Raw genomic sequence first — 26,246 nt, 5'->3', positions numbered from 1 at the left:
GCAACATAGCTTACTGGAGGCCTGAGTTGAGAATGAGTTGAATAGGGCTCCAAGGCTGGAGTTAACTATGGGGCCAGCATTATATTTCCTTACCCCATAGTGAGCATTGTGAAAGAAACAAGGGAATGACAGAGCAGGAGCTGAAGCAGAGTTAAACCAGCCACTAAAAGGGGAGGTGATAACCTAGTGGTATTATTGCTCAACTGTTAATCCAGAGACCCGGACAATGTTCTGGGGACCCAGGTTCAAATCTCACCATGGCAGATGATGGGATTTGAATTCAATTAAAACGTTCTGGATGTGAGTTTGCTCGCTGAGCTGGAACGTTAGTTTTCAGATGTTTCATCACCATTCTAGGTAACATCATCAGTGAGCCTCCGACGAAGCGCTGGTGTTATGTCCCGCTTTCTATTTATCTGGTTAGGTTTCCTTGGGTTGGTGATATCATTTCCTGTGTTGGTGATGTCATTTCCTGTTCTTTTTCTCAGGGGATGGTAGATTGGCTCCAAATCAATGTGTTTGTTGATGGAGTTCTGGTTGGAATGCCATGCTTCGAGGAATTCTTGTGCGTGTCTCTGTTTGGCTTGTCCTAGGATGGATGTGTTGTCCCAATCAAAGTGGTGTCCTTCCACATCTGTATGTAAGGATACGAATGATAGTGGGTCATGTCGTTTTGTGTCTAGTTGATGTTCGTGTATTCTGGTGGCTAGCTTTCTGCCAGTTTGTCCAATGTAGTGTTTGTCACAGTTCTTGCAAGGTATTTTGTAGATGACGTTCGTTTTGTTTGTTGTCTGTATAGGGTCTTTTAAGTTCATTAGCTGCTGTTTTAGTGTGTTGGTGGGTTTGTGGGCTACAAACATACCAACACACTAAAACAGCAGCTAATGAACTTAAAAGACCCTATACAGACAACAAACAAAACAAACGTCATCTACAAAATACCTTGCAAGAACTGTGACAAACACTACATTGGACAAACTGGCAGAAAGCTAGCCACCAGGATACATGAACATCAACTAACCACAAAACGACATGACCCACTATCATTCGTATCCTTACCTACAGATGTGGAAGGACACCACTTTGAATGGGACAACACATCCACCCTAGGACAAGCCAAACAGAGGCACGCACAAGAATTCCTCGAAGCATGGCATTCCAACCGGAACTCCATCAACAAACACATTGACTTGGAGCCAATCTACCATCCCCTGAGAAAAAGAACAGGAAATGACATCACCAACGCAGAAAATGACATCGCCAACCCAAGGAAACCTAACCAGATAAATAGAAAGTGGGACATAACACCAGCGCTTCGTTGGAGGCTCACTGATGATGTTACCTAGAATGGTGATGAAACGTCTGAAAACTAACGTTCCAGCTCAGCGAGCAAACTCACATCCAAAACCTCAAACTGAGCTACAAATCTTCTCAAAACTCAATTAAAACATCTGCAATTAAGAATCTAATGATGATCTTGAATCGATTGTTGGGGAGATAACTGCCCCATCTGGTTCATTAATGTCCTTTAGGGAAGGGAACTGCCATCCTTACCCAGTCTGGTCTACATGTGACTCCAGAGCCACTGACTCTGAACTATTCTCTGGGCAATTAGGGTTGGGCAAAATTACTGCCGAGCCAGCAACACCCTCCTCCTGTTAGTGAATAAAAAAAACTGAAAGAGGAAAAAGTAAGATTGAGGGAGAGAGAAAACAGGTGTAAGGGAAAATAAGAAAATGAGTGATTACAAATTAAAATTTTACAAATCTCTGACAGCTATTGAGTGTTTGCATGCATGAGACTGAGATAAAGTTGGTCGCTTTGAGGGATTGAGTTGTCAATAGTTACATTGCTGTCACATTAGGAGAGTTGTTAAATCTAAGGCTGAATTTCCTGCAGTTTGCAATTGTTGAACAATCCAGCAAGTTATTATTCACAATGGTGAGGCCTACAATGTGATCCTGTCTGTCTTGAATATGATGTAATCAATCAGCAAGAGATTCTCAACTGATAGTGACACCCTGAGTTTATTGCCATTGGCAATACACGAATAGCCCTCTGAAATTTACGCAGGAAAATTGACCAAATAATGGAATGAATGAAAGACAAAAATAAAGAGCATGCATCAGTTTTCTCAGGGTTGTTTTGATATTTCATTAAACCATTTTGCAAGAAAATTCCAACTTGTAAAGAACAAAATTTCTTTTGGAAATGATATATAACATGATGTATAACTACTAGTACAGGAGATAACATGGTCATCAAAAATGCAAAATAGCCCTAAAATCAGGCATCAGTTTAGATTGAAAAAGGTTTGTGAAAAGGGGGTGATCTGTGGCTAGCAGGAAAATCTAATTTGGGGATACATGTGACAATAAGCTGGTCTTGTGTTTTGCAACCTATTTTAGACTTGTTCGAAATTACTTTTCTGTTGTGTCCTTTCGCTCGCCATGACTTCCAACAGAATAAAATTGTTCTCCGTTTTCAGTGTCGCCTGAAGGGAAACCCAGTTGTTCAGCTACTGCGGTGAAGAGTTTGGAATACACCATGCTGTCATGTAGTTGGGAAGGAGGCTTACCTCAGGCCTCACTTCACTGGAAAAATTGGAGGGGCGACTTCTTGGGTAAAGCTGAACGTTCCATCAACAATCAGGTGCTACAGTCTAGTCCAATGTACAGTGGCAAGGAGTTTATATGTCAAGCGACACATCCTTTGAGCAGGAGCAGGGCATGCAGCATCCGACTAGGTATGGAGTCTCACAGGAGAGTCTTCATTTTAAAGTATTTACTGCACTTAGGCCATCTATCCTGAACACCATACTTTTATAACCATGTAGGAGAGTAGCTATTCTTTGATTTTTGCGCTCAACTCTCATCGGTTTAATTAAAGGTGTTGCCACAGATACTGAGATAAGCAACCAATGTAGTTCTAGTTATCAGGGATCTCAGTTATGTGGAAAGATTAAAGACATTGGCTTAAAAGCAGAATGCCAAGTTTTGTGGTAATTTGAAATGAAGGCAGAAATACTCAGCAAGTCAGGCAGCAGGGTGGATAGAAACAGAGTTACGTATTCAGATGTACAGGGGAGCCGTCAGATATGCTGAATATCTCTAGAATTTTCCATCATTTTTAATAATGTTGGGCTTGTTTACTGATCTACAAAAGAAATTTCAAGGTCACCTAACTGAGTTTGTCATTATTACAAAGGGATTTTGCTTGGTCACTGTGGTACAATGTTTAGAAAATAAAATAATGCAAAGCTGTGCTTGAAAATTAGAATCCATTGTGTTTGTTCTGATTTCAGAGGCACCTGATCTTGTCACCCCGAGAAACACCGTGACAGTGTTTGAGGGGAGTGATGTCCATTTGACTTGCATCCTTAAAGCTGCTTACCCAACCTCAGAGATCATCTGGCACAATAATAGGAATGAAAGTGTCTGGCTCATGCCCAAAAAGTACCTGCTGCACCAGGAGACCTTTTGGTCGAATCTCACCATTCGGGAAACTGATGGAGACCGTGACAACGGAACTTACTGGTGCACAGCCAGCAATGTGGTGGGGAGTTCAAGGCTTAACATCCAGCTCCATGTGAACAGTGAGTGATTGTTACAATGCGAATTGGTACTTGTATTGTGTACTCTTTGATTACACCTTACACTGAGAGTGTGGATGTATGTGGGTGTAGGTGTGTCCATATGGGTGTGTCTATGTGTGGGAGTGGGAGGAGGTGAGCTGGTGTGTGGATGAGTGTCTGAGCGTTTCAGTGTGAAGCTGTAAGTATGTTTATGTGAATGCATGGAATTTTATGTGTGTTTCTGTGTGTATTTTACATGTGCGCATGTGTGTGTATTTTGCGTGTGTGTGTTTCTGTGTTTATTTTGCGTGTGTTTCTGTGTGTATTTTGTGTGTTTCTGTGTGTATTTTGTGTGTGGGTGTGTTTCTGTGTGTATTTTGTGTGCGTGTGTGTATTTTGCCGGTGTGAGTATGTTTTACGTGTGTGTGTTTCTGCGTGTATTTTTGTATACATGTTTCTGTGTGTATTTTGTATGTGTGTGTGCGTATTTTGCCTGTACGAGTATGTTTTGCGTGTGTGTGTTTCTGTGTGTATCTTTTGTATGCGTGTTTCTGTGTGTATTTTGTATGTGCGTGTGTATTTTGTATATACGTGTGTGTATTTTGTGTGCGCGTGAGTGTATTTTGTGTGTATTTCTGTGTGTATTTTGTATGTGTGTGTATATTTTGCATGTGTGTGTATTTTGTGTGTTTGTGTTTCTGTGTGTGTTTTGTATGTGTGTGTGTATTTTGTGTGTGTGTGTGCATTTTTACATGTGTGTGTATTTTTGCGTGTATCTGCGTCTCTGTGTGTGTGTCTTGGTGTGTATTTTGTGTGTGTGTGTGTGTGTGTGTGTGTGTGTGTGTGTGTGGGCGGGTGGGTGTATTTCTGTATAGATTTAGTGTGTGTTTTCTTTATTCATTTTGAAATATACGCCATTATGTATGCTATAACACATATCACACAAATAATCATATGCTACTTACAACATAACATGTACCATACCTTTATCACCTGGTTATTGTACATATTTATTTCATAACTAAGAAATTCTTAAATGTCTCATGAAATTTCCTTATAGTAAATCTGCCTCTCCCCCTCAATGGAGCTGTTCCTCCAGGGCTGGGATGGAGATTTATAGATTGCTTTTATGTAAATTTAATTCATTGGTGTTGAAAACAAGTCGTCATCATACCCCAATCCTAGCTGAGTCACAGCCTGTTTCTATTCCATTCCTGACTGTGTTGTAACCACTCTCTCTCTCTCACTCTCTCTCTCTCTAGTCTTCTTAAGTTCATTCACAGAACCTGAGCATCACTGCCTAGGCCATCATTTATTGATCTCTTTAATTGCTCTTGTAAAGATGATGGGGAGTCACTGTCTTGAATTCAGTTGAGTGGTCCATTAGGCCATTTTACAGACAGTAGGGAATCAATAACATTATTGTGAGTCTGATAGTTATTCTATGTTTTAGCCTCAGACTGCTCTGGCACATTTAGATATTTAACTGGAATCATAGAATCCCTACAGTATAGAAGCAGACCATTTGGCCCATCAAGTCCACACTGACCTTACCCACCCCCTTACCCAAACCCGTTGTTGTGTATTTCCCATGTCTGACTCACCTAGTTTGCACATCCCTGGACATTATGGGTAATTTAGCATGGCCAATCCACCCTGTCCTGCACATCTGGGAACCTGGAGGAAACCCACACAGACACGGAATGAATGTGTAAACTCTACACAGACAGTTGCCCGAGGGTGGAATCAGACCTGGCTCCTTGGTGCCATGAAGCAGCAATGCTAACCACCACGCCACCCCTTCTCCATAACATTCCATGGTTGTAGGAGATTTCATACATACTCTATATTGCTTTTGGTTTCTTTATGCTTGGGTAAGGCTCTTCTAGTCCTGATGTACTGTAACACATTTATTTATGTCTGTGCTTTGCATGTCCCTGAGCACAACTCTTGAATGCGGTGTCTAAAATCTCTTTCCTTTACATATTTAATTTAGTTTGATGTCTTCTCTTGGTGTCCTTTTGATATCAGAGCCACATCATTATTTACACCTTCAGTTATACTATAAGATGTCGACCAGACCGGGTAGAGATAGCAGAATGCCGCCCATAAAGCCTGAGGCGGTTGACTTGCTTGCCAAACTGGTTTGTATATTGCATATACAAACCCATACGGATCAACACTGGAAATAACCGTACTCACCATAATGGGCCAGGTAGTATAAATTTCAAGCAGAGTAGATTAACATCACTTCATCGGAAGCTTCACTGATGGTGTTACCTAGGATGGTGATGAACCATCTGAAAGGGAGCAAGTCATCTTGCTGAACAAGTCAACAACCTCTTCCACACCCGAGCTACAGACCTCTGCCAAAACTTTAAATCCATAAAGGCTGTTTGGTGGTACAGTGGTAATGCCACTCGATTACTAATACACTGGCCCAGGTGAATTGTCTGGGGGACAGAATATCATACCCTGCTATGGTAACTAGTGGAATTTAAATTCAGTTGATTAAAATTTGGAACTGAACACTAGAGTGAACCATGAAATTGCCATCAATTGTTGTAAACATTATTCTGGATCAACAGTGTCCTTTAGGCCATCTGTATGGTCTGGTTTATATGTGACTCCAGACCAATAGCAATGTGGTTGGCTCTTAGCTGCCTGTGAAATGGCCCTGGGAGGTAATGAGACAGCTATTCAGCTATTGCAGATAAAAGAAGTGGACCTGGACAGGCCACCCAGCATCCAACGAGACAACATCCCACACAGCCCTGTAAAGTCCTACTTACTAGCGAATGGGAGCTAGTGTCAAAATTGGGAAAGCTGTCTCACAGATCTGTCACACTGCTGCCTGACATAGTCATACTCACAGAATCATACCTCGCAGACAATGTCACAGTGACACCAGTAACATGCCCGGGTAAATATTGTCCTGTTGGCAGGACAACCCCAGCAGAGGCGGCAGCACAATGTTGTAAAAATTCATCTGGTTCATTGGTGTCATTTAGGGGAGGAAATCTGCCTGGTCTGGCCTACATGTGACTTCAGATCCACAGGAAAGTAATTTACTTGTAATGGCCTTCTGAAAGGGCCAAGCCACATGGAGCCAATCCATTTAGGGACCTTTATTAAATTGTCAGCAATGGCCAAATCCAAATTTTACAAAAGTCCGCATTCCCTCCCTACCAATTTCCACCAAAGATATTCCAGCACCAAGCTGCTTGATGGCTGTACATTTTTTGCTGTGCTAACCATATGTTTTTCTCCCTATCCATGACAGAGTACCCAATACCCCCAAATGTCACCATCAGCAAGCTCCTGTACGGCCGCCAGAGAACGGAGGTGGTTCTTGAATGGATGACTCGAGGTTCTGGTGATTTAACAGGCTTCATGATACAGAGGAGGCCCGCAAGGCGATCCATTAGAGTCCAGGGTGCAACTGAACGGGAAGAGTCTATGACCGATCCATACACCCCCTGGCAGATTGTCGCCAGCTCCATCGATCCCGCCATCAGAGGCCACAAGCTGGGAGGCATGGACCCCAGGGTCTTATATGCTTTCCGCATTCTGGCTGTCAATCACAAGACAACAGGGTACCCTTCAGAAGTGAAAACTCCAGGTAGGTGATGACATCTTTTGGAAGAATTGAAAAATGTTTTCCTGGCGGCAGCGAGCTGTTATCTCCCGCTGGTTTCTATTTTGTATTTTATTGAGAGGGGCTGACACTGGTGAGGCACATTCACTGAGACATCAAATCTCCCGTTGCAATTGTTCTTACAAACTGAATGCTTGGTCAACTGGAGCCACATGTTGGTCAGGTCAGGCAGGGCCATGGCCAACGCACTTCCCCTAAAAGACGCCAGTCCTTTTTTTGGACACTCTGGCAGCAAACCCATGTTACAAAGGACCAATTCAACCGTAAAATAGATTACCGGGGGTTGCAATAGGAGAGATCCACTGAGATCTTTTTGGAGGGAGGAGGATAACTTCTTCGAGATGGGCATCCCTAGAAGAGGCTTTGCAGTGGTGTTATAATTCGCCCAGAGATAGTAGGAACTGACAGTGTTGGAGTCAAAGATAACACAGTGTGGAGCTGAAGGAACACAGCAGGACAGGCAGCATCGGAGGAGCAGGAAAGTTGACGTTTCTCCTTTGAAGAAGGGTCCCGACCCAAAATGTCAACTTGCCTGCTCCTCTGCCGCCTGGCCTGCTGTGTTCCTCCAGCTCCACACTGTGTTATCACCAATTCAACTGTGACGTGCCACTGAAGTTCTGACATAACTACACTGACATATTGATCTTTCCAAAAATCAAACTAACAAGTTAACTTCAAGGCAGCTCAGATGGCATGGATGTTATGTTGTGCTGTGTACTGGTTCATCATTTAGTTCTTATATATGCCCCATAGGCGTTAACACAACATTGGAAGTCTCCCGGGTCTGGAGACAGCTTCCCTGTTGCTCTATGGAGGGAGTTGCCAGAAACTTTGCTTTTAAGAGTAACATTGAAGGAAAGTAACAAATACCAGCAGTGGTGGCAGTGCTCCTACCTCTCCATTAATATTCATCGCCTCCTCCAAATCACATTAAAAACATTGTTTAAAAGCTGGACACAGTACTCCTGAAGAGGCCTCACCAGAGCCCTGTACGATCTTGACGTGATGTCACAACTCCTACACTCAATGGCCCAAGCAATGAAGGTAAGTGTGCTAAATGCCTTCTTAACCACACTGTCAACCTGTGACACAACTTTCAAAGAACTATGAACCTGAACCTCCAGGTATCTCTATTCTACAACAGTACCCATGCCCTGCCATTAACTGCATAAGCCCTGCCCTTGTTTGTTTTATCAAAATGCAATGCCTCACATATATCCAAATTAAAATCCATTTGCCACCTCCTCAGCCCATTGGCCGAAGATCCCCTCATGATCTTAGATAACTTGCTTCACTGTCGATTAGAACACCAATCTTGGTGTCATCTGCAAATTTACTAATTGATCCTCCTAAATTCTCATCCAAATCATTTATATAAATGGCAAACAACTGTGGACCCAGCGCCAATCCCTGCAGAACACTACTTAAAACTCTCCCAGTTGCTTTATTGGAACAGGAAGCATCTTACTGTGTGACTAAACCCTCTGAACAGTTCACGGGATGTTCAATCCCTCATTTCTATAGGGTTAACCTACCTTAGCATAACAAGTGGATTTGGGGCTACTGTGACACTGCACACTGTGGTTAGACACTGAGAAAACTGAGTCAAGGTTCCATCACCCACCATGTTCCAGTAATTCCTGCCTATTGGGAGTAAATAACCAGTGATGTATCCCATTGTGAAGTAACTGGTTGGCAATAAGCATCAATCTTCGTCAATAAAATAAGACAGTCTTAGGGAAGTACTGCAGGCTATCCAATATTCATGAGGATCCACAACCAAGGAAATGTGAGAACTTTGTGGAGAAGAAGAGAAACTGGTGAAGATCCCAGAGTGTAAAAGCATAAAATGAAGCAGCAAGTAGGGTGAAGGGGGGAAAAAGAGGTGGATATGGACAAAATTAATAAATGCTGTTTATGTAATGCACATAGTATTTGGAATAAACTAAATGGGTATGATTTTATTGCAATTATGGAATCACCATTACAAGGAGGTGAAAGCTGAGAGCTAAATATTCAGGGGAATGTGACTTTTTGAAAGCATGGAAACAGATCCTCTGGTCCAACTTGTCCATGCCAACCATCTCCCAAACTAAACGAGTCCCACTTGCCTGTATTTGGGCCATATCTCTCTAAACCTTTCCTATTCATGTATCTGTCCAAATGTCTTTTAAATATTGTAACTGCACCTGCATCTATCACTTCCTGTGGCAGATTATTCCACATACAAACACCTTCTGTGTAAAAGTATTGCTCTTCAGGTCCCTTTTAAATCTTTCTCCTCTCACCTTAAAAATATTGCCTCCAGTTTTGAACCCCCCCCCCCCCCCCCCCCCCCACTCTGGGGAAACGACCTCTGCTATTCACCTTATTTAAGCCCCACATGATTTTATAATATTCTATTTTAAATTCCTCAGCTTCCTACGCTCCAGTGAAAAATTGCCTGTCTAGCTTCTCCTTATAACTCAAGCCCTCTAATCCTTGTAACATCCTGGTAAATCTTTTCTGAATCCTCACCAGTTTAATAATATCCTTCCTATAGCTGAGCGACCAGAACTGTACAAAATACTTCAAAAGTGGCCTCAACGACATCCTGTACAACCTCAAACATGACGTCCCGATTCCTATACTCAATAGCCTAAGCAATGAAGACAAGCATTCTAAATGTCTTCTTAATCACCCTGTTCTACTTGTGACACAACTTTCAAAGAACTATGAACCTGAACCGTACGGTCTCTCTGTTTGACAACACTACCCAAGCCCTACCATTAACTGTATAAATCCTGCCCTTGTTCACTTTACCAAAGTGCAATACCTCACATTTATCTAAATTAAACCCCATCTGCCACTCCTTAGCCCATTGGCCCGATTGATCAAGATCCTTTTATAATCTTAGGTAACCTTCTTTACTGTCGACTATACCCCAAGTTTTGGGGTCATCTGTCAACGTAGTAACCATTGCTCCAAATTTCTCATCAAAATCATTTATATGAATGATAAACAACAGTGGACCAACACCAATCCCTGCAGGGCACCGCTGAGGTAGATGAAATAAATAATCTCGGATTCTCTGGGGAACCATTGGGTTCTGGGCCAAGTGCAGGTAACTGGGATTGGTGTAGTTTAGTGTCTGTTGGTTGGAATAGGCATGGTGGGCCAAAGGGCCTGTCTCTATTACTATATGACTCTATGACTTATAACTCCTCATTATTTTCTTCACTCAGCTGTTGGAACAGAAGTGTCTGAACAACAGATCACTCACCAGACCTAGCACATTTAATGTACATAAAACCCACTGAACTATTTCAAGTGACGTATGAAAGGGGACAGATGAGAAAATAAGAAATAGAGGCGGGGGGCATTCAGCCCTTCACACTTGCTACCCCATTCAGTAAGTTCATAGCTGCTCTGATTGTAGTCCTTTCCTGCCTGTCACCCCATAACTCTCAACTTTCCTGTCAATCCAAAATCGATCTAATTCAACCTGGGATATATTCAATGAACAAGGCCTTAATATTATCATGGGGAAGAGAAATCCAAACATTAATGGCCCTCTGTGAGGAAATTCCCCCTGGCCTTTTCCTTAAATGGGAGATGCCTTATTTTTACACTGTGTTTCCTAGTTTTAGATTCGCCACAAGAAAAAGCTTCCTCTGAGTAGCTACCTCATCATGCTCCCACAGAATCAGAGACAAAGAAATCACCACCAGCCGAATCGCCTGCAAGTTTGGTGTTGAGTGGAGATTCGAGTCAGCCAAGAATGCTCCTCTCTAACCTGATTCATCTAAAGCAAAAACAATATGAAAACACATTGCAGTAAATACATGAGAATTCTTTATTTTTCATTCAGTTGACATCTTACAATGGCCTGACAATTGCAGTAAAAGTCATTGTTAAATGCTGGGCGTTAGTTCTGGAAAAGCTCAGTAATCTTTTCCGGCTGAACGTGCTGTCTCTCGGCATGTTGGCGATTTGGCCAAATGCATTTGCTGTGTTTCTGTACCGTTGTGTAACATCCCAGAGCATCTACACTGACTTTGTGGGCTTCAATGAGGATAACGTGGAAGTGAGTGAACAAGCATGCACTCCTCTGCCTCTTCAGAGCGCTGGTCTGCCATACCTTCCATCAAAATGCATTGTTCACTTTCCCAATCTTCGTCTCCAAATGCTGGAGGTCTTCTAGGTGCTTTCCTTAGCTCCATAAGGGGAAGATACTGTCTTGACCTTCACAAAGCAATGGGTGGTGGGGGGTGGGTGGGGGAAGGTGCGGTTGTATTGTAGCTCTGTGGTTAGCACTCAGCACAGTCTAGGGTTTGATTCCACCCTCAGGTGACTGCCCGTGTGGAGTTTGTACTTGCTCCCCGTGTCTGCGTGGGTTTCTTCCGGATGCTCTGGTTTCCCCCCACAGCCCAAAGATGTGCAGTTTGGGTGGATTTGCCATGTTAAATTGTCTTGCAGTGTCCAGGGATGTGCAGGTTAGGTGGATTAGCCTCAGTAAATGCAGGGTTACTGGGAAAGGGTTGGGGAGCTGGGACTGCGTGGATGCTCTTCGGAGGGTCAGTGTAAACTTGATGGGCTAATTGGCCTGCTTCTGCATCTTCAAACAATAAATGGCAATCTAGGAACAGAAGGTTCCAGCCTCATCCATGTTAAAAATGTAGTTTGCTGCAATTCCGTTGAGAATGTAGATGAGATCACTGCAGCCATTATTGTAAGGCAAGTGTGCACACTTGCAACTAATCCAGAGTTGCCAATCTAGGACTTCAGCTTTTCATGGGCACCGCTCTATTAGATGTACTGTCCTTCCAGTGGTGATACCCTCACAACAGCTGGAGTTTCAGATTAACCAAATTTAACTTGCAGTGATTTCTCTATGTGTTTCAATAATATCACCCCTCATTTTTCTAAACTCCAACATGTATAGGACAAACCTTCCCAAATTTTCCTGATATAACACGTTGTTATTCAAGTAATCAGTCTAGTCAACCTTCTCTGATCTGCTTCCAATGCAAATATATCCTCCCTTAAATAAGGAGATGGAAACTGTACAAAGCTGTCAGGTATGCTGCCCTGGACAGTAATAACTAGGCATTCTACTTACATATTCCATTCTTCTTGCAATTAAAAAAAACTTTCCTAATTACATGTTAACATTTCTCAGCATGTTCAAGGGCACTTAGATCCCTATGCACCACAGAACTCTGCAGTCTCTTTCTATTTGTATATTTCTCCGGCCAAAATGACCAGTCCTGCACTGCCAAATGTTTGCCCACTCACTGAGCCTATCTAAACTCCTTTGTAAACACTCAGGGTGGAAGTTAATTCCTCCATGGAGTTGAGTTTCAAGATGGGAACCATTTGATAGGTTGAGTGGCAGGAACTCTGCTACCTCCTCAATTAATTGTGGGGTGGGAAAGCTTGGGTGTGAACTGAGGCCCAATTGAGCAATGAATGCTCCTTCCAGTAGAAGGATTTGCTACATGCGATCCCATCAAGCAAACCCTGTCTTGTGGCCTTCAATGTGGGGAGAAGAAGTGCATCGTTCTAGAAGAACATTTGGTGACTAAGTCTTAAATAAAAACCAAATACTACGGATGCTGGAGATTTGAAACAGAAGTGGAACATGTTGGAGATACACAGCAGGTTTGACAGCATCTATCGAGGTAGAGACAGTAGGAACTGCAGATGCTGGAGAATCTGAGACAGCAATGTGTAGAGCTGGATGAACACAGCAGGCCAAGCAGCATCAGAGGAGCAGGAAAGCTGATGTTTCGGGTCTAGACCCTTATTCAGAAATTCTAGACCCAGAACACCAGCTTTCCTGCTCCTCTGATGCTGCTTGGCCTGCTGTGTTCATCCAGGTCTACACCTTGTTGTCTCTATGGAGGTAGAAACTGGTTTGAGTCCAACACAATTCCTCTTCAGAATTGAAAATTGGAAAATTTTGTGAGCCTTACATATATTACCAGAAGAACTCTCGGGTGAGGCTCACCAAATTATTATGACTCAAGGTGTGCATGTTGATACCAACGACAGAGGTAAGAAAAGGGATGAGGTTCTGCAGAGAGAAAATAGGACACTAGGCAGGAGATTAAAATGTAGGTCCTTGAGGGTAATAAGTACAGGATTAAGGATAGGATTCTTGGCAGTGTGGAGGAACAGAGGGATCTTGGTGTGCAGATACATAGGTCCCTTAAAATGGCCACCCAAGTGGACAGGGTTGTTAAGAAAGCATATGGTGTTTTGGCTTTTATTAACAGGGGGATTGAGTTTAAGAGCCGTGAGATCTTGTTGCAGCTCTATAAAACTTTGGTTAGACCGCACTTGGAATACTGCGTCCAGTTCTGGGCGCCCTATTATAGGAAAGATGTGGATGCTTTGGAGAGGGTTCAGAGGAGGTTTACCAGGATGCTGCCTGGACTGGAGGGCTTATCTTATGAAGAGAGGTTGACTGAGCTCAGTCTCTTTTCATTGGAGAAAAGGAGGAGGAGAGGGGACCTAATTGAGGTATACAAGATAATGAGAGGCATAGATAGAGTTGATAGCCAGAGGCTATTTCCCAGGGCAGAAATGGCTAGCACGAGGGGTCATAGTTTTAAGCTGGTTGGAGGAAAGTATAGAGGGGATGTCAAAGGCGGGTTCTTTACACAGAGAGTTGTGAGAGCATGGAATGCGTTGCCAGCAGCAGTTGTGGAAGCAAGGTCATTGGGGTCATTTAAGAGACTGCTGGACATGTATATGGTCACAGAAATTTGAGGGTGCATACATGAGGATCAATGGTCGGCACAACATTGTGGGCTGAAGGGCCTGTTCTGTGCTGTACTGTTCTATGTTCTATGTTCTATGTTCTATGTGCTAGTGAGAGTAGGAAATGGAGGATAGAGCAGATGAATATGTGGCTGAGGATCTGTTGCAGGGTGCAATGATTCATGTTTTTGGATCATTGGGATTCCTTCAGAGGTAGAAATGACCTGCATAAGAGTAATGGGTTCTGCCTAATTTGGAAGTGAACCGATATCCTTGCATGGAAATTTGCTAACATGACTCAGGAAGCTTTAAGTTAGTAGATTGGGGGTTGGTTGGGAAGCAAAGAGATAGTGGGGAAAGAGAAAATGCTGAGACCGCACAGTAGAAAAGGAGAGCAAGTTTAGTAGTCAAAGCAGGCAAAGCGTTGGCAGAGAATGTGGTCAGACCAATAATTAAACGACATTTACTTCAACGTAGGAGGCCTGACAGGTAAAGCAGATGAACTTAGGGCATGGTTGGTAACATGGGACTGGGGTATCATAACTACTATATAAACTTGGTGCAGGAATGGACGGGACTAGCAGTTTAAGGTTCTGGGGTATAGATGCTACAGGAAGGATAGAAAGGAAGGCAAGGCAGGAGGTGGAGCAATGTTTTTGGTTAGGGAGAACATTACGGCTGTACTTAGGGACAATATTCCTGGCAGATCATCCAGTGAAGTTATACGGATGCAACTGAGAAATAAGAAAGGGATGATCACTTTGTTGGGATTGTACTATTGATGCCCCAGTAGTCAGCAGGAAATTGAGAAGCAAATATGTAAGGAGATCTCAGGTATCTATAAAAATAATAGAGTTGTAATGTTAGGTGATTTTAATTTTCCAAACATATATTGGGTCTGTTATAGTGCTAAGGGCTTGAATAGAACGGAAATTGTTGAGTTTATACAAAACTTTCTTGTTCAATATGTGGATGCACTTCTTAGAGAAAGAGCAAAACTTGACCTTCTGTTGGGAAATAAGGCAGGGCAAACGATTGAGATGTCAGTGGGGGAGCACTTTGGGGCAAGCCATCATAATTCTACTTGTTTTAAAATTGTTATGGAAGAAGATAAACCTGATCTAAAAGTTAAAATTCTACACTGGAGAAGGTGCAATTTTGAAGGTATTAGACAGGAACTTTCCAAAGTTGTTTTGGGGAGCTATTTGCAGATAAAGGGATGTTTGGGTACCGGGAAGCCTTTAAAAATAAGATAACAGTTCAGAGACAGTATGTTCCTGTTGGTGGTGAAGGGCAAGGCTGGTAGGTGTAGGCAACGCTGGATGATTAGGGAAATTGGGGCTCTGGTCAAGATAAAGAAGGACGCATATGTCGGGTATAGACAGCTGTGATCGAGTGAATCACAAGAAGACTATAAGGGCACTAGGAGTATAATTAAAAGTGAAATCAGGAGGGCAGAAAGGGGACATGAGATAGTTTTGCTAAATAGAGCTAAGGAGAATCCAAAGAGATTCTACAGATACATTAAGGACAAAACAGTAACTAGGAAGAGAAGAGGGCCCCTTAAAGATCAATGAGGCTGTCTAGGTGTGGAACCACAGGGGATGGGTGAGATATGAAAAGGATATTTCGCAGCAGCATTTACCACAGAGAAGCAAGGGAAATTCAAAAATGATGTCTTGAAAAGAGTTCATATTTGAGGAGGAAGTGTTGGAGATCTTAACACGCATAAAGTTAAATAAATCCCAAGGACCTGATCAGGTGTATCCCAGAACTTTGTGGGAAACTAGGGAAGAGTTTGCTGGGCCCCTTGCTGAGACGTTTGTATCATTACTAACCAAAGGTGAGATGCTGAAGACTGGAGGGTGGTTAATATGATGCCATTATTTAAGAAAGGCTGAAAAGAAAAGCCAGGGAACTATAAATCAGTGAGCTTAATGTCAGTGGTGAGTGAATTGTTGGAGGGGACTCTGAGGGACAGGATTTACATACATTTGGGAATGCAAGGGCTGATTAAGGATAGTCAACATGATTTTGTGTGTGCGAAATTGTGTCTCACACACTTGATTGGAGAGGTGACAAAGAAGACTGATGAAGGCAGAGTGGTAGATGTTGGTTATATGGGCTTCAGCAAAGCATTTGACAAGATTCTGCATGTTAGAACACTAAGTAAAATTTGATCACACAATTTTCAGGGGAGCTGTCAATTGGATACAAAATAAGCTTGAAGGTAAGACATAGTAGTGGCAGTTTTTCAAGCTGAAGGCCTGTGACGGGCAGTGTGCCACAAGGTTTGGCACTGGGTTCACTACTGTTAGTTATTTATATTAATGATTTGGGTGTGAATATAGAGAGCATGGTTAGCAATTTTGCACATGACACAGTGTAGTGCAGAGTGAAGAAGATTGTCTCAGAGTACAACTGGATCATGATCAGATGGCCCAATAGGCCAAGGAGTGGCAGATGGAGCTTAACTTAGGTAAATGTGATGGGTTGCATTTTGGTAAAGCAAACCAAACTTATACAATTAATTATAGGGCCCTGGGGAGTATTGCTGAACAAAGATCTAGGGGTGCAGGTGCATAATTTCTTGAAAGTGGAGTCACAGGTAGACAGGATGGTGAAGAAGGTGCTTGATATGCTTGCCTTATTGGTTATAACATTGACTATAGAAGTTGGGATGGCATGTTGGGGCTGTACAAGACATTGGGAAGGCCACTTTCAGAATGCTGCATACAATTCTATTCTCCCTGCTGTTTCCATGCTGTATAACTCTATGAGTCAATTTAACCAGGGTTTCATAATTTAACAAGAGTGATTTATTAGTTTCTAAACATTAGAAGAAACAGTAATACAACACACACGCACATATTGCGAATGAGAATGAATACAAACAGAGATAAAAGTTAAAAGATACATGTTTCAATTTGTGGATTGCTTATGAAGAGTGCATAATGGAATGTAAACATGGTCAAACATTGATTTCAGGGTTCCTGTCTTTGAAGGTGAATTGAAATTCTTCCGTTCTGTTTCTTTTTGAAGGTAGCTGGCTGCCTGCACTCAGAGCAGGAGAGTCCCTCTTTAGTCGTGTTCCTGTTTGGTGGGCTTGTTAACTTGGTGGCTTTTAGTGTTTGGAGTGAGACAATCCTTTACTGGCAACATAGGGATGATTAGGGATGCTTCTTCGATTGTGACCTTCAAAGCACACTTGTGCTTGAACCATGCTACCACACATAAGTGCCTCAGGTCATTAGCCCATCTTCTTCCACCTTCACACACTAACCAGGGTGGAACTGGCTTTTACGCCTCGTCCTTGTGAATTCTTGCAAAGGGAAGATTCAAAACATATCTCTTACCCAGGCTGCTGCCTTTTCTTCCATCCTATTCACAGCTTGAGGTATGTCCCAGCAGATTACAGTTCAGTTTGGAGTACATTTCCCCCTTTATAAGTCCATCCCTTTGAAATTTCCTTGATACCTCTTCAGATGTGACATTCCAGCCTCCTTCTTTTCCGCTAGGTGTCCACTGAATTCACATCCATGGTCAGAATGTATCTATGCTTGGAAAATCACCGATTAGTCAGTAATATTCACTGTTGATTTGTTAAGGAAAAGTCATGTGTGACATTCAAAGTCTCCATCTCTCTCTCTCTCTCCTTTTCCCTCTGTCTCTGCCTCTCTCTCTGTGTGTGTCTCTCTTCTGTCTGTCTGTCTGTCTGTCTGTCTCTCTCTGTCTCCCTCCTTCTCCCTCTATCTCTGCCTCGCTCTCTCTCTCTCTCTCTGTGTCTCTCTCTGTCTCTCTTCTGTCTGTCTCTCTCTCTCTGTCTCTCTCCTACTCCCTCTGTCTCTGCCTCTCTCTCTCAGTGTCTCTCTCTCTTTCTCTTTCTGTCCATCTGTCTCTCTCTCTCTCAGCAGACACTAAATTTATATCTGCAATCGTTTCTTGGCTGTCTGTCATTTTCTTTTAAAAACACATGCTGCTATTATTATAAGTTCGAATATCTATAAATACTTTGACATTCCTCTACCGTCATGACATAAAGTAAATGAAATGTGACAAATTCCAACAATTGAAGGATATTGTGATCCTGGATGAGACCACTAAGTGTATATTATGGTCGAGCTGGGATCAGGGACTTTTATTCAAAATAAATGAAGACTGAGATCGGAGGTACTTAGTAAGAGAACAAAGCAAACAAAATAAAGTTTATTATACAATGTTAAAACAGCAAAGAATCTGCTAGAAGTGTATCACTTATAGTCTCACAAATAGAATTGTCATAAGGTAAATGTGGGTAAGATACAAACTGTGATTAAACAACTCACCAGGACATCAACTAACATTTACAGTCAAGACAGCTCCCAGAATTTAATGAACCCTAATGCTCATGACACTATGAGCCACCAAATCTCATTTGAATTTTACAAGGGATTCCAATTTTTCACTTTTGAATATCTAGCTTTGGGATTCCCTCAAACACCGTTCCATCTTTAAACTCATGTCCTGGCAGTTAACTTTCCTTTTCATGTCATAGAGTCATGGAGAGGTACAGCAATGAAACAGACTATTCGGTCTAACTCATCTATGCTGATCAGACATTCCAAATTAGTCTAGTCTCATTTGCCACCATTTGGACCATGTGCCTCTTAAATCCTTCCTAATTATTATCCATCCAGATGCTTTTTAAATGTTGTAATTTTCCCAGCCTCCACCACATCCTCTGGCAGCTCGTTTCACAGGTCCCTGAAAACAGTTCAAGGGTCATTGAAGACCAGTCAAAAGTATGAGTGAGAAAAAGTTGGCCTTTAGGTCCTTTTTGAATATTTACCCTCTCACCTTAAAGCTATGCCTTGTAGTTTTGGACTCCATTGGGAAAGGGCCTTAACTATTCATTTCATCCATACCCCTCATGATTTTGTAAACTTCTATAAGATCACCCCTCAGTCTCTTCTGGGACAATATCCCCCAGAATCCTGAAAACATGTATGCACAGTCATAATTCCATCAAGCTGGTCCTGCCGTTGGGTTTTTCCGAACTCTGCTATTTCTCAGCTTCACCAAGCACATACTGTTTCTGTCCTTCCTTCCCCAACACTGCATGGAATTATTAGTAGTTCACAGGCTCCAGATCTATTAAAGCTCAGAACAGTTTCCAATTTATTTCCTGAATCCGATGCCCAATACTCAGCCGTACTTAAATTATGGACCAGATCAAGCCCCTCAAAATATGTTCAGAAAGTAACCTAGACCCTAACTTTTTCTTACTTTAAAGGTAAATGTAAGGTGTAGCATTCCAGATGCAATTTGATTGGTCAGACTTTTTGACATTAAGCAAAACACATTTATTCATACACTGTATTTAAAATACAACAAGAGAAGAGAATTGGCTCAGTTGTAACTTTTGAAATGCTTAACAGGATAATAGATACAGTAACTATTACCAATTAACTGATCCAATATACTAACATCGCATAAACACACTCTCGGCAAAAGGCAAATTCAGAAACAGATTGTCTCACATGCAGCTCCAGCAGCTCCAGAGGAAAAAGCAGCAAGAAAACTCTGAGATAGTGTGGCAGGGAGAGATCCACTGCAGCAACAGACCCAGCAACAACCGCTACAGAAAAACTAAGAACCTAGAAATCCTGGTTCTGTGGGAGCTTGACCACACCCATTCAGGCTGCTTCTATTGTTCTAAATTTTGAGAAACTCCAAGGGTTCACAAGCTGTTTACTTATTGGTTTTCCAAATAGATAGCTCTGCACCTCCATCTTCAAATGTTTCGTTATAAAAAAAAGGACAAAGCAGACCTCTTAAAGCCATAGAGTCATCACACTTACTTTTTTCAGGGCATCCCAGAGCTCTGATGGTTTGGAGCCTGCAACAACAGCATCCTTTTTGGCATTGAGTCTTTAATCACTGTGGATGACTCCCTCACTCAAACTCTTGACTGCTCTTCAATTAACATTGAACTATTTTGAGTGACCTTTTGAAAGCCTCGCCACAAAGGATCACCCTTGTTCCTAGGCAAGATCGAATATAGCAACCATTGCTGCCCCATACAGTTTTTCAACTAACTTCTGCTTGGCAGTTGCTGCCAGCTCCAAATACAACACAAACATAGGAGGATGCAGCAAAATGAATTTTCTCACAATGGTCTGTAACCCATCAGCAAAGTGATTCGCTAAAGAATCGGATGTGTCGTGAGGCAAAGTCATTTTACACAAGTTTAGGATTTAGACCATGCTGTCCAATAGAGAAGCAGACACAGAAGTAGTAATATGTTTTAAAAAGGAATTCTTGATGAAAAATTGTGTTCAGGGTTATGGAAAAAAAGCAAGGGAGTAGGACTAACATAGGAACATAGTCATTAAGAGTGGGGATAGGCAGTTCAGTCCTTTGAGTCAGCTTCACCATTTAACATGATCATGGCTGATCTTATCCTGTGTCAAAAGCAATTTCCTGCCTGCTCCCCATAACACTTTATCCCACTTTTCATCAGAAGCATATCTAATAGATATGTTCAAATGATATGTTTATTTGACTTACTAGATTGTTGTACGAGAGACAGAGTATGGCAGCCCCAGCTGGCTAAAATGTCTCTTGTTGCTAGTCAATGGTTCTACCCAATCTGGTATCTTCCCACAGGAACTGCATCGGATGCTGAGGGTTATTGGACTGATCCAACGCAGGAAAGTGGGACTTCTGCAGGAAACCCATAAATTATGTTGAAAATTCTGGATCTGCAAAACAATGGATCCCAAAGGGCTGTTGGTTTTGTTATGGTTCAAGTTGTTCCTCAGTTTCTCCAAGTGATACCTTTATTCTCCAAGATGTTGCCCATTTCCATTTTGTATGATTTTGGTTTGTGTGGTAGAATTTGCTGTGATCACCTAACAATGCCTGTCATTATTGATTGTGTTGTAAGAAAAGGCCATCATTCTATTTAGGCCTGGTTAAAAGACAATTGCTAAGTGTTTGAAGATCTGTCACTGTACTGCTTGTGATTCGGGCTGTCTGATCTAACCCCTTTTCCCACTTATTCCAGTTTGCAGCTGGCCATTGGACTGCCTGTTCCCAGCGGAAGGGATGGATTTCAATGTCATGCCTCTTCCCATCTGCCATTGGTTTTCTGAGCAGTAACAATAGTAGCCATTTGACAACCTGTTAGCCGCAAGCTGAGTGTTAAAATTCTATGCAGGGAGTGTTCACAGACTAAACAGTAAAAAGAAGGTTCGAAGGGGGTCTAGGCAAAGGGCCTAGATCACAAAATATCTGGGGTTGAATGCTAATGGCCCAAAGGTCTGAAAAGTCTCTTTCTGCCTCATAATTGCTTCAATTTATGAATCATAGAGTCACACAGCACCCTTCCAAATAGTCCAAATAGTCTATGCCAACCATAATCCCAAACTGAACTAGTCCAAATGGTTTGACCCTCCAAACATTTCTTATTCATGAACTTACCTAAATGTCTTTTAAAGAAATGAAAATGAATGAAAATAAAAATCTTATACTGCTGAAATGTAATAACTGTAAGAAATGTAGAAGTAATCTTGCAATCTCAGAAACAGCTGCAAGATCCACAATGAAAGGCATATCAGGGCAGGATTTATACACTTAATGGTCAGGCCCTGGGGAGTGTTGCTGGACAAAGAAACCTTAGAGTGCAGGTTCATAGTTCCTTGAAAGTGGAGTCACAGGTAGACAGGATAGTGAAGAAGGTCTTTGGTGCAGTGATAATGGGAACTGCAGATGCTGGAGAATTCCAACATAATAAAATGTGAGGCTGGATGAACACAGCAGGCCAAGCAGCATCTCAGGAGCACAAAAGCTGACGTTTCAGGCCTAGACCCTTCATCAGAGAGGGGGATGGGGAGAGGGAACTGGAATAAATAGGGAGAGAGGGGGAGGCGGACCGAAGATGGAGAGTAAAGAAGATAGGTGGAGAGAGTATAGGTGGGGAGGTAGGGAGGGGATAGATCAGTCCAGGGAAGACGGACAGGTCAAGGAGGTGGGATGAGGTTAGTAGGTGCGGCTTGGGGTGGGAGGAAGGGATGGGTGAGAGGAAGAACCGGTTAGGGAGGCAGAGACAGGTTGGACTGGTTTTGGGATGCAGTGGGTGGGGGGGAAGAGCTGGGCTGGTTGTGTGGTGCAGTGGGGGGAGGGGACGAACTGGGCTGGTTTAGGGATGCAGTAGGGGAAGGGGAGATGTTGAAACTGGTGAAGTCCACATTGATACCATTAGGCTTCAGGGTTCCCAGGCGGAATATGAGTTGCTGTTCCTGCAACCTTCGGGTGGCATCATTGTGGCACTGCAGGAGGCCCATGATGGACATGTCATCTAGAGAATGGGAGGGGGAGTGGAAATGGTTTGCGACTGGGAGGTGCAGTTGTTTGTTGCGAACTGAGCGGAGGTGTTCTGCAAAGCGGTCCCCAAGCCTCCGCTTGGTTTCCCCAATGTAGAGGAAGCCGCACCGGGTACAGTGGATGCAGTATACCACATTGGCAGATGTGCAGGTGAACCTCTGCTTAATGTGGAATGTCATCCTGGGGCCTGGGATAGGGGTGAGGGAGGAGGTGTGGGGGCAAGTGTAGCATTTCCTGCGGTTGCAGGGGAAGGTGCCGGGTGTGGTGGGGTTGGAGGGCAGTGTGGAGCGAACAAGGGAGTCACGGAGTGAGTGGTCTCTCCAGAAAGCAGACAGGGGTGGGGATGGAAAAATGTCTTGGGTGGTGGGGTCGGATTGTAAATGGCGAAAGTGTCGGAGGATGATGCGTTGTATCCGGAGGTTGGTAGGGTGGTGTGTGAGAACGAGGGGGATCCTCTTAGGGCGGTTGTGGCGGGGGCGGGGTGTGAGGGATGTGTTGCGGGAAATACAGGAGACGCGGTCAAGGGCGTTCTCGATCACTGTGGGGGGAAAGTTGCGGTCCTTAAAGAACTTGGACATCTGGGATGTGCGGGAGTGGAATGCCTTATCGTGGGAGCAGATGTGGCGGAGGCGGAGGAATTGGGAATAGGGGATGGAATGTTTGCAGGAGGGTGGGTGGGAGGAGGTGTATTCTAGGTAGCTGTGGGAGTCGGTGGGCTTGAAATGGACATCAGTTACAAGCTGGTTGCCTGAGATGGAGACTGAGAGGTCCAGGAAGGTGAGGGATGTGCTGGAGATGGCCAGGTGAACTGAAGGTTGGGGTGGAAGGTGTTGGTGAAGTGGATGAACTGTTCGAGCTCCTCTGGGGAGCAAGAGGCGGCGCCGATACAGTCATCAATGTACCGGAGGAAGAGGTGGGGTTTGGGGCCTGTGTAGGTGCAGAAGAGGGACTGTTCCACGTAACCTACAAAGAGGCAGGCATAGCCGGGGCCCATGCGGGTGCCCATGGCCACCCCCTTAGTCTGCAGGAAGTGGGAGGAGTCAAAAGAGAAGTTGTTGAGGGTGAGGACGAGTTCTGCTAGGCGGATGAGTGTCGGTGGAGGGGGACTGGTCGGGCCTGTGGGACAGGAAGAAGCGGAGGGCCTTGAGGCCATCTGCATGCGGAATGCAGGTGTATAGGGACTGGACGTCCATGGTGAATATGAGGTGTTGGGGGCCAGGGAATTGGAAGTCCTGGAGGAGGTGGAGGGCGTGGGTGGTGTCACGGACGTAGGTGGAGTGTTCCTGGACCAAAGGGGAGAAAATGGAGTCCAGATAGGTGGAGATGAGTTCGGTGGGGCAGGAGCAGGCTGAGACGATGGGTCGACCAGGGCAGGCAGGTTTGTGGATTTTGGGAAGGAGATAGAAACGGGCCGTGCGGGGTTGGGGAACAATGAGGTTGCAGGCTGTGGGTGGGAGGTCCCCTGAGGTGATGAGGTCGTGAATGGTGTTGGAGATGATGGTTTCGTGCTCGGGTGAGGGGTCATGATCGAGAGGGCGGTAGGAGGAGGTGTCGGAGAGTTGGCGTCTGGCCGCGGTGATGTAGAGGTCAGTGCGCCATACTACCACTGCGCCACCCTTGTCTGTGGGTTTGATGGTGAGGTTGGGGTTGGAGCGGAGGGAGCGGAGGGCTGCCCGTTCTGCGGGGGAGAGGTTGGAGTGGGTGAGAGGGGTGGAGAGGTTGAGGCGGTTAATGTCTCGACGGCAGTTGGAGATGAAGAGGTCGAGGAAGGATAGGAGGCCTGGGGGTGGTGTCCAGGAGGAGGACTTGTGTTGGAAGCGGGTGAAGGGGTCAGTGGAAGGAGGGTTGGGTTCCCGGTTGAAGAAGTAGGCATGGAGGCGAAGACGGCGGAAAAACTGCTCTATGTCCAACCGTGACTGGTATTCGGTATTCACCTGCATTCCACATGCAGATGGCTTCAAGGCCCTCCGCTTCTTCCTGTCCCGCAGGCCCGACCAGTTCCCCTCCACCGACACTCTCATCTGCCTAGCTGAACTCGTCCTCACCCTCAACAACTTCTCTTTTGACTCCTCCCACTTCCTGCAGACTAAGGGGGTGGCCATGGGCACCCGCATGGGCCCCGGCTATGCCTGCCTCTTTGTAGGTTACGTGGAACAGTCCCTCTTCCGCACCTACACAGGCCCCAAACCCCACCTCTTCCTCCGGTACATTGATGACTGTATCGGCGCCGCCTCTTGCTCCCCAGAGGAGCTCGAACAGTTCATCCACTTCACCAACACCTTCCACCCCAACCTTCAGTTCACCTGGGCCATCTCCAGCACATCCCTCACCTTCCTGGACCTCTCAGTCTCCATCTCAGGCAATCAGCTTGTAACTGATGTCCATTTCAAGCCCACCGACTCCCACAGCTACCAAGAATACACCTCCTCCCACCCACCCTCCTGCAAAAATTCCATCCCCTATTCCCAATTCCTCTGCCTCCGCCGCATCTGCTCCCACGACAAGACATTCCACTCCCACACATCCCAGATGTCCAAATTCTTCAAGGACCGCAACTTTCCCCCCACAGTGATCGAGAACGCCCTTGACCGCGTCTCCCGTATTTCCCGCAACACATCCCTCACACCCCGCCCCCGCCACAACCGCCCTAAGAGGATCCCCCTCGTTCTCACACACCACCCTACCAACCTCCGGATACAACGCATCATCCTCCGACACTTCCGCCATTTACAATCCGACCCCACCACCCAAGACATTTTTCCATCCCCACCCCTGTCTGCTTTCCGGAGAGACCACTCTCTCCGTGACTCCCTTGTTCGCTCCACACTGCCCTCCATCCCACCACACCCGGCACCTTCCCCTGCAACCGCAGGAAATGCTACACTTGCCCCCACACCTCCTCCCTCACCCCTATCCCAGGCCCCAAGATGACATTCCACATTAAGCAGAGGTTCACCTGCACATCTGCCAATGTGGTATACTGCATCCACTGTACCCGGTGCGGCTTCCTCTACATTGGGGAAACCAAGCGGAGGCTTGGGGACCGCTTTGCAGAACACCTCCGCTCAGTTCGCAACAAACAACTGCACCTCCCAGTCGCAAACCATTTCCACTCCCCCTCCCATTCTCTAGATGACATGTCCATCATGGGCCTCCTGCACTGCCACAATGATGCCACCCGAAGGTTGCAGGAACAGCAACTCATATTCCGCCTGGGAACCCTGCAGCCTAATGGTATCAATGTGGACTTCACCAGTTTCAAAATCTCCCCTTCCCCTACTGCATCCCTAAACCAGCCCAGTTCGTCCCCTCCCCCCACTGCACCACACAACCAGCCCAGCTCTTCCCCCCCACCCACTGCATCCCAAAACCAGTCCAACCTGTCTCTGCCTCCCTAACCGGTTCTTCCTCTCACCCATCCCTTCCTCCCACCCCAAGCCGCACCTGCTAACCTCACCCCACCTCCTTGACCTGTCCGTCTTCCCTGGACTGACCTATCCCCTCCCTACCTCCCCACCTATACTCTCTCCACCTATCTTCTTTACTCTCCATCTTCGGTCCGCCTCCCCCTCTCTCCCTATTTATTCCAGTTCCCTCACCCCATCCCCCTCTCTGATGAAGGGTCTAGGCCCGAAATGTCAGCTTTTGTGCTCCTGAGATGCTGCTTGGCCTGCTGCGTTCATCCAGCCTCACATTTTATTAAGGTCTTTGATGCACTTGCCTTTAATGGTCAGTGCCTTGAGTACTGGAGTTTGGAGGTCATGTTGCTGCTGCAGGACATTGGTTAGCCACTACTGGAATACTGTGTGCAATGCCAGTCTCCCTACTACAGGAAGGATGTTGTGAACCTTAACAGGTTTCAGAAAATAGTTACAAGGATGTTGCCAGCATTGGAGGGTT

The 26,246-nt window shown here is 44.7% G+C and overlaps 1 protein-coding gene across 1 annotated transcript in view; it reads left to right on the top strand.

Annotated features, from left to right (window-relative positions):
* The window catches only part of LOC125466873 (V-set and immunoglobulin domain-containing protein 10-like 2), a 66,441-nt gene that overhangs the window by 30,869 nt on the left and 9,326 nt on the right, over positions 1-26,246 (top strand). Inside the window, exons 8-10 of the mRNA XM_059639050.1 lie at positions 2,489-2,746; positions 3,305-3,595; positions 6,858-7,196. Of these exons, the coding sequence (XP_059495033.1) occupies positions 2,489-2,746; positions 3,305-3,595; positions 6,858-7,196 (888 nt within the window). The remainder of the gene's footprint in view (positions 1-2,488; positions 2,747-3,304; positions 3,596-6,857; positions 7,197-26,246) is intronic.

The sequence above is a fragment of the Stegostoma tigrinum genome, chromosome 32 (genome assembly GCF_030684315.1).
Source record: "Stegostoma tigrinum isolate sSteTig4 chromosome 32, sSteTig4.hap1, whole genome shotgun sequence".
Taxonomy (NCBI): Eukaryota; Metazoa; Chordata; class Chondrichthyes; order Orectolobiformes; family Stegostomatidae; genus Stegostoma; species Stegostoma tigrinum.
Note: the sequence above shows the minus strand (reverse complement) of the source record. Positions and strands in the feature narration are given on the sequence as shown.